This window comes from Cajanus cajan, chromosome 9, assembly GCF_000230855.2.
Source record: "Cajanus cajan strain Asha chromosome 9, NIPB_CcT2T_4, whole genome shotgun sequence".
Taxonomy (NCBI): domain Eukaryota; kingdom Viridiplantae; phylum Streptophyta; class Magnoliopsida; order Fabales; family Fabaceae; genus Cajanus; species Cajanus cajan.
This window is the reverse complement of record NC_138525.1, coordinates 2,495,117-2,509,728: the sequence shown is the minus strand read 5'-3', so window position 1 is coordinate 2,509,728 and position 14,612 is coordinate 2,495,117. Positions and strand designations below refer to the sequence as shown.

The 14,612-nt window shown below is 28.0% G+C and overlaps 2 protein-coding genes across 2 annotated transcripts; both read left to right on the top strand.

The window, feature by feature from the left end:
• Nucleotides 1-5,836: 5,836 nt before the first annotated feature.
• On the top strand, nt 5,837-10,003 carry LOC109795210 (RNI-like superfamily protein). Its single transcript, XM_020354650.3, has 6 exons — nt 5,837-6,128; nt 6,543-6,670; nt 7,046-7,215; nt 7,775-7,852; nt 8,408-8,552; nt 8,876-10,003. Exons 1-6 carry the CDS (start codon nt 6,011-6,013, stop codon nt 9,290-9,292), a joined length of 1,056 nt encoding a protein of 351 aa, XP_020210239.1. The 5' UTR covers nt 5,837-6,010; the 3' UTR covers nt 9,293-10,003.
• A 1,069-nt stretch (nt 10,004-11,072) lies between these two features.
• LOC109793355 (Mitochondrial glycoprotein family protein) lies at nt 11,073-13,375 on the top strand. The gene is made up of 3 exons (XM_020352821.3): nt 11,073-11,341; nt 11,455-11,771; nt 13,075-13,375. Exons 1-3 carry the CDS (start codon nt 11,192-11,194, stop codon nt 13,268-13,270), a joined length of 663 nt encoding a protein of 220 aa, XP_020208410.1. The 5' UTR covers nt 11,073-11,191; the 3' UTR covers nt 13,271-13,375.
• Nucleotides 13,376-14,612: the final 1,237 nt, after the last annotated feature.

Below are 14,612 nucleotides of genomic sequence, written 5' to 3'. Positions count from 1 at the left end.
ATAAATTATTAAATTAAATAATTATTTTATAACAAATTTATTAAAAAAATATTAATATTTTAAGTTTTGGAAGATGATTCGCACAATTTTTTCGGAAGATATAACTTTATTCTAAACAAAATAGGCCACGCACACATTTTTACATGTAGATTAGCATATAGCTCAGTTGACAAAAGACAAACTTGTTTTTATTACGATAGTTGATATATGATGTTTCAGTTTTGCTGACCCTAAAAATCAAATCCACTTTTTTTTTTTTTTTCTATCTACACTATATTTGGTTAGAAACTAATTTTATTTGCATACTCTAATTATTCTTATGCGACTAATTTTTGCAATAAAACTCACATTGGAAGACTTTCATAGGATCTTACAAGTTTAATTTGAATGAGTCGCGACTAACTTTTATTTAAAAACGATTAATTACAAATTGATTTTAAGTATGCTTTTTTAGATATTTTTTATAGAAATAAATAATTTTATTCCTTCTGTTTATTTATAATTATATAAAAATATGAAGAAAAAAAATTATACCATTATTATATTCTAATTAGAATAATAGTTTAGATAAATAATAATATTATTATTATTTTTGCCATGAATACATTTATTATTCTCTTTTAATAACTATTGAATTTTTTTTAACATATTTGACTTTTTTTTCTATAAAACAGTAGCAAATTTATACCATTTAAGTAATTAATCAATTATAATTAATTTTAACTAATATTATTCAAATAATATTTTTATAATAAAATTACTTTCTTTTTTTGCATACATGTGTGAAATATCAATTTTATTTTTCTTTTATCTTATTCTTAGTGAAAATCAAATTTATAGATTGAATAATTTTAAAATCAAATTCATAAATATTTACTCATCAACAAGTTGTTGGTCTCAGTGATGTTGGAATTGATCCCCTTTAATAAGGTTTTAAATTTGAGTATTGTATATGAAAAAATGTGGTTGAAAGAGATTATCTCATTAAAAATGACCTACGAGATTTTCAAACAAAAATTATTCTTCAATAATGTTTTATACAAATAATATAATTATAAAAAAAAAATTAATCACTAATACACTATCAGTGTAAAGTTTTTTTACACTATCAATCAATCAGATCTTTTAAAATATTTTATTTTATTTTTATTTCATTAAATAAGCAATTAACGTGACACTATTAAAATATCTGATTAGTTTTTACATTAATAAGGTATAGGTAATTAATTCTATAAAAAAAATGAGTATTTACTCAAACACAGTCATATTGGAAATATCGTTGATGTACGCAAAAAGGAAGAGACATACGATCAATGTTTTTGTTTTAATTATTTTTAAGACAATGTGTGATAAGGGTTTGAATATTTCCTCATACACTCAATCATATTGAGACTAAAATCTTGGTAGATCTTTGAGGATTTTAGTTATACTTAATTAATTTTACACTCCAAAGTAAATATGGATTACAAGATAAAATCAAAAAAATGTGTTTGAAAAAACATTTAAAAAATTTATACACTTTTTTAACGACTTATAAGCAAGTTTTGACAAAATAAATGTTTATTTAATAAAAAAAGTTTATTTTATGAGTTAATTTATTTTTATAAATTAATAAAAACAATTTATAATTTATAATTTTTTAATTTTCTATTCTCTTTCATATTTCATCTTCAATAATTAAGTTGAAATTTTTTTTGCTTTTTTTTATTTAAAAATCATTTTATATACATCATATTCTCATCATTAAATAAATAAATGTTTTATTTTACATTAATTAACTAACTTGTCAATTAATATTATTAAACACTTTTAATAACTTTTACACACATTGTATTCATTTATTGCATTGAATAACTCAGTATTTATATCAGTAATTATATTTTAATAATTCAAACATTAAATTAAAAGTTTTTAATAAATACATAAAATTTGAAAAAATTACTAGGCTTAAAATTTATCTTATATTTCATTAAATTCAATTATAAATGAAGTGTTAAATAATTTTTAAATTTTATAAAAATATACAGACATCATTTATTATAACATTTATGAATATAATAATTCTCGCCGATATTATGTTTAGGAACATTTAGAGAATCAAATTCAAGGAGACATGATTCTTAGTAATCATAAAAATTGTTTGATTAATTATAAATGCTTATCGCTATATTTTTAAATGTTACATAAAAATTAAAGATTTGTACGTTTTAAATAAGTAAAATAAAAGAAACATAATATTTTTACTGTATTAAATGATAAGGGAGGTCAGATGTTCGAATCCTGCCTTGTGTATGCAGCCGCGTTAAATCTTGGGACCAGCTATCCCACCTTTTAAGGTGTGTCTCCAACGTAGTGAGGAGATTAATCACTACTGTCAGCGGTGGATACTTCAACGAACCTAAAAAAAAAATGACAAGGGAGGGCTTCACTATTTTGTCATTTGTTTTGTAGTGAAAAGGAAGGAAGGCCCTCCACTTTTGTCCAGTGGCAGCGCTGTATAGCACTACACCGATAATATCTATCAAACGTTTTTAAGTGTTTTCCAAAAGACAACTAAACAATTCTTCTATTTTAAAACATGTGTCACGAGTTTCAAATGTTTAAATCTATTTATCTTATATTAGGATTTAAATTTTATTAAAACGATAAAGTAAAGGCATTAAGTCTTTTCATTATTATTCATATTTTGAAAATTAAGAATGGCAAATATCATGATCACTTGTATTCGGCACATGTATTCAAATTATAAATTATTAATATTAAATTAATTTATAGAATATAATTCTCTCGTATTAAAGATTATAATTGCGATAATAGAAATAATCACATTGTAATAAAAATAATTAAATGTGCCAAATTATATTATTTTTATTAAAATTTATTTAAAAATATATAAATTCAAATTTTGAATGTAAATACTTAAAAATGGTTGATTGTAATGACGCATTTGTTTGTGTGATTAATCACTTATTTAACTAATTATACTATTAATGATTAAATTAGGTAAAAAATAATTATGATTTATAATTATTTAAATATTGGAAAAGAAGTTTACTTATTTGATATCTAACAAACTATCGAGAGATATTTTTTTTTTTGGTGTTGATGAGAGAGATTAGTTATTGTGATGGATGAAAAAAAAAAACTCTTTGATGATAAATAAATAAATAAAAATCTACAAAACATTATAAATTGAGGTAGAATGTTCAAATCTCTTTGTAAGTGAATAATATGTGTATTTCAAACTTTGAAAACTAGTGATTTGACATGTGTTAACTAATAAATTTGTAAATATGTTTATAATTATTAATTCTAATTGTATTAATTTTATTATTATTTATGTCAATTTAATTTTAAGTTTGATTATGAACAAGTTCTTGGTTAAAACCTGGACTCAATTTTCCAAAGTAAGGTTTAATATTTAAGTTTTGTAAATGGAAAAAACGTAATTGAGAGAAAAATCTTATTAAAGGTAGCTAACCAAATTTCTCCGATAGGGATTAGACATTGAAAAAATCATTAAATACTTTGCTTCAATAATATGATTAAAAATTAATGTTGACTAAATATATAATTTAATAAATTTTAATTTCAAATTATAATTAGGGTTAGTAGTTTTGAGTTCAATATAACATAATATGGGTTACATTACCAAACCCTATATATATATATATATATATATATATATATATATATAGGGTTTGGTAATTACAATGATGGAAAAGATATATATATATATATATATATATATATATATATATATATTATATATAATATATTATGAGTTAGAAATTTTGTCATACCAAGTATGATTATTATAATTCCAATTACAATTAAAAGAAGGGTAAACTTGTAAAAAGAATCAACATAAATACGAAACTGAACAAAATTCAACAATTATAACATAATCAACTTAATAGAAAATGACACACAACTCATCAACCATCATACTCATACAATTCACAACTTAGAGTAACATACCATCTTTATCTCACATCATAAGTAACACGATAGCAATATACAACTAATGCATGGTCACTCATGTTAATTATGAATATCTCTTATAACATATGTGAGCAGTTTAAGTGGTTAAACCCGATCGAACCACAATGTATGGCCTAAATCATTAAAAGGAAGTCTCGAGTGAGAGAAAGTAACAACTTTATTTTTAGACTATTCATCTTATTTTTTTAATTGTAAGTAATTGTGATTGATTTTACTTTGATTGATTATAATCATTATTTTGGTGTACTCTTTGGAGACTCTCTTGCAGTGTTTTAAAAATCGGATCGAACCAGCCGGTTGGACCGAGAATCGGTGGTCCAGCCGGTCCGAATCTTAAGTTATATCAGTTATGCAGTTGACCCGTTTCAAACCGGATAAAATCGGTCAATTTTTTGGTTTAACCGGTGAACCGGTGGGTCAAACCGGTTCAACCACACCTTTTTTTTTAAGAAACCATAAACCATAAAAATAATAATGAAAATTGAATCTCTTAATGGAAGAGCAAAGAGTTTTATTAAATATAACAATGACTACTTGTTCTAATGTATTTGTTTGTAATATATACAACTTAAATAACTTTTATAGTATATTATTAATTTTAAATTATATATTTAATAATATAATATCTATGTAGATATTACATATATTATTTTGTGTTTGTGATATCAATTGCAAGCATATTATATATGTACCTATTATTTATATTTTTAATTTATATTAATATACAGTTTAACATATAATTTTTTAATGTATTTTTTTACAAAATAAAAATAAAAATAATTTTAAATAAAATAGAAAAATTGAAATTTAAAATAAGATATGAATTTATTAAAATTTATAAGTATAAAATATATTTAACATGAATATTTTAAAAAAATAATAATAAAAATCGAGTCATGCGGTTCAACTAGTGACCCATTAGTTCAACTTTTAATCCACTGACCCAGTACCTTAACTGGTTTGATAACCGGTCCGGTTTTTAAAACTATGTTTTCTTGTACCTTTTTTTTTTATAAATAAAAATTATCAATAAATAAAAATAATTTCATACTACAATATAAATTATTCATCATAAAACTAAAATATAATTTATATATTTAAAAAATTATATTTATACAAATTTTAAATATGATATATATATATATATATATATATATATATATATATATATATATATATATATATATACATACATGTTTAAAGAGAGATGAAGTTATGTTAGTGTAGTTTTTATAGTTTTATTATACATCATTCAATAACTTCCAATTAAACTATATATTTTTTAAAATCTATCATTAAATTGAAATTTTATTTAATTAGAATTGTATATACAAAATTTTATATTTATCAAAAATAAATAAATACCTCATTCATATAGATAAAAATTGAAACGATATATATTTTTTATACTAAAATATAAGTAATTTAATTATATTCTTATTGTTTAATTTTAACAAAAATTTAACATACACATTAAAATACAAGTTTGAATATAAAAAATAGTGATTTTAACAAAAAAAAAATGATTAAAATAAGAAACTTCTAAATACTAAAAACAAAACCTATTGTAGTAAAAAACAATAACTATTAACAATATTTTCATCTCTATCTCTAAATTACATTTGAATAGATTTTTCCCCAAAAAAAAAACTGTCAATGGCTAAAAATAACTTTAAATTATAATTTTATAAAAATTTAAAATATAATTTATATATTGAGAATACAATTTTATTATAAACTTAATTATATAAAATAAAAATATATTTTCTACCACACTATTATCAATACAGAAAATAGCGATTGTTTTTGTTAAAAGAAGGTCGAAAGGAAAGTCGGTTTCGTTCATTTCATAACACGAGAAAAAAAGAGAGAGAAAGTGATTAGAATAAGTTTGATAATGATAACACATAACACCGTCAAATTTGGTTCGTCTGAATTGAGGGTCTTGTGTAAGCGCACGCTTCTGTTTCATAGTTCTTCATTTTGATTTTGATTTTGATTTTGGATGGACAAAGGTAAAGGTGCAAAGGCATTAGCGACCTCTTTGCAGAACCTCGATTTGAATCCACCATCCAACGTCAAGTCCAAGCCCTCCATTACAATCGCCCATCCTCAATTTCATGGTAATTTTAATTTTAACCCCACTTTTCTCAAAAAAAAAAAAAAAAAGAAGAAGAAAAAAACTGAAAACACTCATTTGGGTCTTTTATTGTGATTGATTTTTTGTTTTGATCATGTAGCTGTTTTTGTAGCAAGTGCACATTGTTTAATTAGGGTTTGATCTTAGATTCTGTGTTTGTATGACCCGCTTATGATGAAATTAAAGAAGCTTTGGTTTTAGTTTTGCACCTGAGTAGGATGATTAATTTTTTTTTTCGTTGAAGGAGACACTAGGTAGGTGTAGTTGTGAGAGGTTTGGGTAGTTTAAATGTGGTTAGGGTTTAAACCTTGGTGGCACCATGTATCATTTTTTTTTTCATAAGCATATGCCACAGAAAAAGCATTATCAGATTATTTGAGATTTTTTTTTTGTGCAGGATTACTTCCTAAGAAGACAAAGCCTCCGAGTTTAGTCAGCCTTTGCGTTGGAGTTGTTGGAAGACATTTAGAGGATATTATTGCAGATTTGAGTGAGATTGCTATCAACTTGCCAGCTGATATAAAGGTAGATTGCTAGGGACTGATTTTGTTTCTTCAAATCTTTTAATACGTCATTTATCCTAATGCTCATATTTGTCTGAAAGTGAAATTCTAAAGTTATAGTGTGATCAATGCAAATGTCTGGGAAACAGATGTTTCTCTGGGATTGCTTGATTTCTTTGCTTTAGAAACATCCTTTGTTGAGAGTTGAGACACCTGTGAACAAGAATATTCTAAAGTGGTTGAAACTTGTATTCTGCTTACTGTTCCAAACTCTTCTTGTTGATCCCTTGTTAAAAATATTTGATTATGTTGTCTCCCCGAAAAAAGAACAAAAAGAATCCTTCATCATGTACATACATATGATAGAATTAAAGAAGTTATTTACATTTAATGACAGATAGCAGTGGCAGCTATTGCTAGAAGAAGAAAGTTGCTGAATGATGAAGTCCTGATTGCATTAGCTGATACTTCCTGGGAAATCCTTGATGTCTCTGGCTCAGATGTCTCTGATTTTGGCTTGATAAAAGCAGCTGAAGTATGTGGATCCATTAAAGCTCTGGATATAAGGTATAGAATTACAACAATTTTTTTTTCAAAAATAACAAAACAATTACTATGGCTTCATTGTATTGCAAAAAATCTTATGTCTGAGAACAAATATGCTGAAAAAACCATAATTTTCATAATATTTGTATATTCAAATTTCAAAGACATTTCATACAATATGCTCTAGCTTGTAGTCTTAACTCTTAAGCTTATTTGATTCTACAAGTACATGTGACATGTCTCATGCAATGGACTGGATGGCAGGCACATTTTGAGATAAGAATTTGTTTAAACTATATCATGAGTTTATTGAAAGTTGGTGATTAATACAGATTGATTTTTATGCTTAGGTCTTCTTCTATAGTAAAATTAATTGAATTTCATGATTTTACTTCCGCTGGATGTGATGATTATTAACTTTCTTCAACTTGATTCTGGTATGTCAACAACTTGCCATGAGGTTAGCATATCACATGATTCATGTCTAGCATGCTTAGGAACATGTTTGTAGTCTTGTAGTGTGTTTTTATATTATTCTTCTGTCTTTCAGAATCACTTGATATATTGAGACTATTTGCAGCCGGTGCACCAAAATTACTGCCAATGGTATATCTGAGCTTGTGAAGCACTGCTATTTATTGGAGACATTGAGATGCGGGTATATATCTTATGTTGTCTACTTAAATTTTATCTCTTTGCTAATGCAGCTTGTCCATCGTGTTGTTATTAGACTGTATTGGATTTGTCATTTAAGACATAATCTAAAAACTCAAATTTTGCATCATTGGGCCTTTTAGGTACCATGTTCTTGTTACTATTGTATCTGTCATAGTTTTAAGTTAGGATATGTAAATTGAATTTGCTTATAAAGATGATCAAAATGTATTTATGATACCAAAAATTGGCTTTGATATTTGGTCTATTCTCAAGAAGGAAATGTTATCTAAAACTTGGGAATTTGTTGGTATTGAGAAAGTTATTATATTTTTATTCTTGCTTTTATTTAAAAATAATTAAATGAATTTAACAGGGTGGAAAATTATGTTGTTTTAAAATCTTCTAGTTTTTATTTTTCATGATGGCAGTTTCCTACTTTATTACATAATGATTTTCATTTATCCATTACAATCACATTGGATACAAGACTGTGTTTTGACTAGGATTACATCATTACAAAACTCATAAAGGCAATGAACCATAATTAATATTGCAGAGGCTGTCCAAGGAGTGATAACACTGCTCGGAGATGCTTGGGTATATTTAAACCAAGGTTTGATTATGTGGAGGAGGATTCTTGGGAGGAGCTTGATATGAAAGAAATTGCTAGTGGTGCACAATCACTCAGGTGGCTTGTATGGGTATGAATTTAATAACTTTTGTCTGGATTATGGTAATTTGTAACTGAATGCCAATATTTATAGCTTCTGAAGTGCAAAAGTTTATGTATTTCTTGTTTAGCTGGATGTCTTTGTTTTTATGGTAGCATTGCTTGGCGGAGACATGCATACAATGCACTTCCTCCAGCTCATGGGGGAAAGAGTGAGGAGTAGGAAAAAAATTTAGGCATGATGGTTAAAGCTTTTTCTTTGATTCTCATGGCATATAGAAAACAGAAGTTACTAATGTTTTTACCTGACTGAGATTTCTCCAAGAAGTGATTTATTTTATGTTTTATTTGCAGCCAAACATTGATAAAAATTCTTTAGAGGACTTCTCCAGCGAGTGCCCACGTGTTGTAGTAAATCCTAAGTCATCACTCTTTGGGTTTATGGGAACTGAGGTTCCTCGGGGAGCATTAAAAAATATCATATTGGATGATGAAGTTGTCGGGGATATTGATCCCAGAACATGGACAAAGCATGGATTTGCATTGAAGCCCATCCCTCCATCTTCTTCTAGTTCCACTGAATTATCAGTGGCTGAAAAGTTCAGACTTGCATTTGAGGAAAGGGACAACCGATTAGCTCCAAAGCGAGCTAAAAATGCTCGGCAACATCAGCGTCGTGCAGTGCGAGATTTGATGTTGATGAGCACAAGAGCCAAGGCAATGGTCTTAGCCTCACAAGTAAGCAAGTCTCTTCATGGCCGAAGCTCATAGAATTCTCACATCACATGCCTTTTTCAGCTGCTCCAAAATGTACTCTTAATTACTTCTATATAGTAAGAAGTTGTTGGTCAGACAGATTTTGAATCCAAGATATGTCCTTTAACAAGCCGGAAATATCAGAGCTTTCAATTTGTGCCCTGTTTGAGGTTGTCACAAAGTGAAAAATTGTTCAGTTGCGCATGTTATCGAAGAGACATGATTGCCTGTTGCTTCATTATTGTGGAAATATAAAATTAATTTTCGAATATCCATTGGCATTGCTTTGGAAGAAGCTCTTGATTCAAAAGGGATAAAGGATCTGCATGATATTTGGCTGAAAGTCATTGATATGGTACTGCCACCCAATGGTGCTGCTTCTGAGAAGGCCTTTTGCATGGTGGAATGGTGTAATGCATGGCTATTCCTCTGTGTAAACTCAACTGCTTATAATTGACTGTTATGAGAAGGGTTGATGACGAAAAGGACCATGTCTGGCAATTTATACCCTGTTTGTAAAAGAAAATATCACAAACGGAGTTTGCGGGTGCGATTTCCAATATAAATTTTCTAAAAGGCAAAAAATTTACTTGCTACTAAAATTTTGATGTGAATCGGATGCAAATAGGCTTTTTTAGCTATAAGTATGTGTGCGAATTTGTGTTTGTAATATTGATTTTGGATAAACTTGAGTTTATGCAAGTGATTTTATTGTGCTTGGATACATTTATAAAGCGAAAAACTATGCCAATTTTGTAAAAGTTGTAGAAGCTAATAATGATAGCTTCTGATTAGATGAAAATATTTTGTCAAAATAATTTTTTTCATGTTTAAAAGTATTTACGAGAACTCTTTTTAATCCAATGAATGTTGTCAAAATGAGGTTTATTAAAAATACATAGATGCATAATTAACTATTTAAATATAATAATCTAATATTGAATTATAAAAACATTTTTATCGAATAATTATGAATGTTAGTTTAATATATTTTAATTTTTTAAAAGAATATTTTTTTTTATAAAAAGCTTATAAAATTAGGAATTTATTTTATTAATTATTAAAATAATTAATTATAGAGAAAAATGAAAAATAAAATTTAATTGAAAAATATGATAGCTTATTCTAATAGTAAATATCAAACTTTAACTTATAATAATAAAAAGACTTGTAATTTTTACAAACATAACATGTTTTTAAATGGTTTTGTTTTTATATAAAGCTTTTTCCTCCAAACAACATAGATCCAATACAAACATGTAAAAAAAATAAATAAAAATGAAGCAGTGCATAAACTATTTCTTAAATTTAATTTTTTATATAAGTCTTAAAAATAGTTTATTCTTTTAAAATCACCAATAACATAATCAATAGAAACTGATTAAATTAACCGTATAACATTATTTTATTTCATTAATAAGAAAATTAATAGATAAATTTTGCATCCCAAATTAAATAATAATTAAGTTTTATGTGATAAGTTTATTAATGATGTTTGAGTGATTTTTTTTTTCTTCTTCTTCAAATTAGATAAATAAAAATTAACTATAAATTTGACAGAAAAACTTAATACACTTAAAATCTATTTAGAGTCTATTTATTTACAGATGTTTTTTAAAAGAGTATTTCTTTTAAAAGTAGATAGAAATTATTTATAAAAAAAATATTTTTAAAAATATGTTTAGACAAACACAAAAAAAAAATGCTTATTTTCATTTAAAAAAAAATACACTTTTAAAGAAGGAAAAAAAAACCTTAATCTTATCAGTATTATTACGAAATAACAGTACAATTTTGTTGGTTGGGGGGGTGGGGGGAATTTATAGTGTTTTCGAGTATTCTGAGTTGCGATGAAGTGGCAGAGTCGCACGCAGAGCGCGCAGGAATAGAAGCAAAGAAAAGGTAGACAGAGAAATGTGGAAGAGAGCGTTGGTCGGCGCCGTGGGTGCTCTCCGGCGGCCATTTTCGTCGGGAGGCGGCGGCATCTCCTCCGCCGTGAACTCGATGATTCTTCGCTCCCTCAAGGATCACTATCTAGAAGTCGCCAAAATGAACATGCCCCCTGTACTCTCTCTCTCTCTCTCTCTCTCTTTCTCTCACTCTCATTATGTGTGCACGTGTGTTAGGGTTTTAGGGTTTAGTTTTTCACTCACGTGACACTGACACGTGCGTGGCAGAAAGTGAGTCCTCCGTCGCCGTTCACGATCGTGAAGGGGGCGCTGGACTCGCACGGTCCGGTCCTGAGGCGGAGCTACGGCGACGAAGAGGTGAGCATCTACGTCATGCGGCTCTCCGCCCCCGACGACGACGACTCCGCCATCGACCAGCTCTTCATCCACGTCGACGTCTCCAAGCCTTCGCAGAACGAATCCTTGATTTTCCTCTGCGGTTTGTACGAGGATGCTTTGGGGATTCACTCCGTCTCCATGCGCCCCAAGGTTCAAGAATCTGGATACCTCCTCATCCCCTCCCAATACACCGGTCCTGTTTTTGCGTGAGTACTCTCTTCTCTCCAAATTTCTTGTACCATGTATATGTATGTCAATTTTTGTTTGTTTAGGGTTTGTAAGGTTTGGAGATTCAACCTTTGGAGTATATACAGGTATTAGGTGGAAAAAGATAAATGAATGATCGATGGTTGGACATGGAGATTCCATGTTTACTAGTGATATGGTCTGTGTTCATAGTCATGGGCTAAGCAGTGGTTGTAAGGCCTCCTCTGTGATACGGGATTGACTTGGTGCTTCTAGGTTGGATTTCTGTCAACATTAAAATAATATTTGACCAGTTTTTGGTATTGGTTTGAGGCACTGTGTGGAGTCATGGTCCATGTTCATGGACAAAAAAAATAGTGAGTGTTCTCACCGATCTCCACATAACATATAACTGAGATTTTTAATTTACAAGAAAAAAAAAATTCAGCAACATGTCCTGTTGGAAGAGTGGGCTTTTAGAATTGAGTTAGACTCGTCTACATTGTTATACGGTGCTGAACATATCCTAATGATTGTTGTTAGGTTTATTAAGTCACTCATTGACGGATCATTTGCTAGTCTTGTAAACTCCACAACATGTCGAATAATTGACATGAGGATTGGCGGGCACGTGAAGAGGTGTGTTGGAGGTACAACATTAACTAGTGAATCGGCTAAAACTTTCACTCAATGAGCTAGTTTTTGGGTTGAGTGAGGTGGAAAACCTAAATTATATGGAAATTGAGTTTTTCTAGCTATGAAGTGTAGCTATTAGGAAGAAACTTTGAATGGTTTTTTGTAGATATTTGGAGTTTAGGATTAGAACTTAGGAGAATGGAATTGAAGTAGTCAAGTAGAATCCGTTCAGCAATCTTCCTCGATTGCTGTAAAACGTAACAGGAGTAGTGGCGTATTGGCTCTTGTTTTCCAATGTGATAACAAGTGTTGAAAATATTTCAACCATGCGAGTTCCTTCATTTCGTTTTGGAACTCATTGTGAGTGTTTAATTTTGGTCAATGTTATGCGCTTCATTTTGACGCCCTTTGCTGGTTGGAAAAGATAGGCTGGACTAACTATTAAGGAGAAGAAACTGCTGAATTGTGTTTTTGTATTTTGGGGGAAGAAAAAAGTTCTTATTTTGTTGAAAAATATGATCACTTGTGTTGTCCTAGAATGCCCGTTTTGTATTTTATCGTATACCTGCTAAATTTCTCTTCAAAACTATAATGTTTTCGTGTGGGGAAACTGGGAATGCTACGGTTTTTTTTTTTTTTTTTTTTTTTTTTTATAGTTTTGACTGACTACATTCTGTAAATTGACAGAGAACTAGATGAAAATATGAGAGATGCGTTTCATAGTTACATTGAGGAGCGAGGAGTGAACGAGAGCCTCTTTAAATTTCTTCAAGCGTGGCTATATGTGAAGGAACATCGAAATCTGATGCGGTGGTTCAGAACGACGGGCTTGTTCATTGATGGAAAGAAGTCAGCTACAGAGAAGCCTGCTACAGATGCTTAACCCTCTTTAGAGGTCATGTATTTTGCAAACGGACTTTTACAGTAATCATGTTATGAATTCAAAACTTCCAAGTTTTTCAATTTAAAAGTACCTTAAGTTTCATAATTGACTATTAGGTCATATATTTTGGAGGTTCAACCAATCCACATGAACACACAAGCACATTAAAGCTAGTGGTAAATTTTATCAGTTTAACTATTTATGATATTTGATATGATTATGACAATATACATACAAAATTTAAGATGATTTTTTTTTTTGAAAGTATCAAAATGCAATAGTTGGTATTAATTCCAATATAAAAGTTCTGGGCCAAATTGTATTCTTAGTTCCTTTAATTTCACCAATTTATAATTTTGGTCCCTCTATTTTAAAATATAGGCATTTAATCTCTCTAATTTTTAAAATACAAAATTTTAGTCTTTTGGTCAAATTAATATTTATTAATTGTTAAATTTTAACGTTTATTCATATTTAAGTAGTGTAATATTTAGTAACATGATATTTACAGACAAAAATATGTCATTTTTTAATTTTTATCTAGATATGTTACATTGTTAAATATTGAGTTAAATAATGTCAACATTTAATGATTAACAAATATCAAATTGATGATAAGATTAAAATTATGTATTTTTAAAAATAAAAAATTGAATATTTTTATTTTAAAATCAAGAAACTAAAATTGTAGAATTATAAAAATAGAGAACTCAAGTAAGTATAATTCTATATGTAATATCAAGTAGATATCAAATACTACACCAAACTAACCAAACTAAGGATAGAAACCTTTTACCACCAAACTATAATTTATAAATGTACTTGATTTGTCCTTCTCACTAATTGTATATTGCATAAAGTTAATTTGATGGGTTTAGCTTTTAAAAATTAGAATCGATACATCTTGAAATTAAGTTTGACTTATATTATGTTTGTATAAAATTTAAAAGTGTTTTTAAAAGTTTTTTTTATATTGAAAATAGAGTATTTTTTGGTAGAAGTGCTAAAAAATATTTATAAATTTGTATCCAAGTAGACTCCAATATTTTATGATATTTTAGCTTGGTTTAATGTCTTTATTTATTTTTTCTTCTAAAAGTATATATTTCTAGTAGTTATGTATTAATAATCTAGATTTTTCTAAGAAGAAAATAAACCAGATAATAAATCAAATTACCCAATAGATGAACAAAAAAGACACAAAAAATCCTAGATTAGAGAATAAATTCATAGACTAAAGTAAAACACACAAAAAGTCATAGATTATGGAATATATCAAAGATTACACTAATCCAGAGACAAATCAAAGAGAGAAATGATCCAGGGAGATAACTTGAACAAG

Excerpts from the sequence above, each read along its gene's own strand:
- LOC109795210 (XM_020354650.3), top strand. The coding sequence starts at position 6,011 with ATGGACAAAGGTAAAGGTGCAAAGGCATTAGCGACCTCTTTGCAGAAC. Across the intron at positions 6,129-6,542 it reads CGCCCATCCTCAATTTCATG|GATTACTTCCTAAGAAGACA; the intron begins GTAATTTTAATT and ends TTTTTTGTGCAG. Across the intron at positions 8,553-8,875 it reads CACTCAGGTGGCTTGTATGG|CCAAACATTGATAAAAATTC; the intron begins GTATGAATTTAA and ends TTTTATTTGCAG.
- LOC109793355 (XM_020352821.3), top strand. The coding sequence starts at position 11,192 with ATGTGGAAGAGAGCGTTGGTCGGCGCCGTGGGTGCTCTCCGGCGGCCA. Across the intron at positions 11,342-11,454 it reads CCAAAATGAACATGCCCCCT|AAAGTGAGTCCTCCGTCGCC; the intron begins GTACTCTCTCTC and ends CGTGCGTGGCAG. Across the intron at positions 11,772-13,074 it reads TACACCGGTCCTGTTTTTGC|AGAACTAGATGAAAATATGA; the intron begins GTGAGTACTCTC and ends GTAAATTGACAG.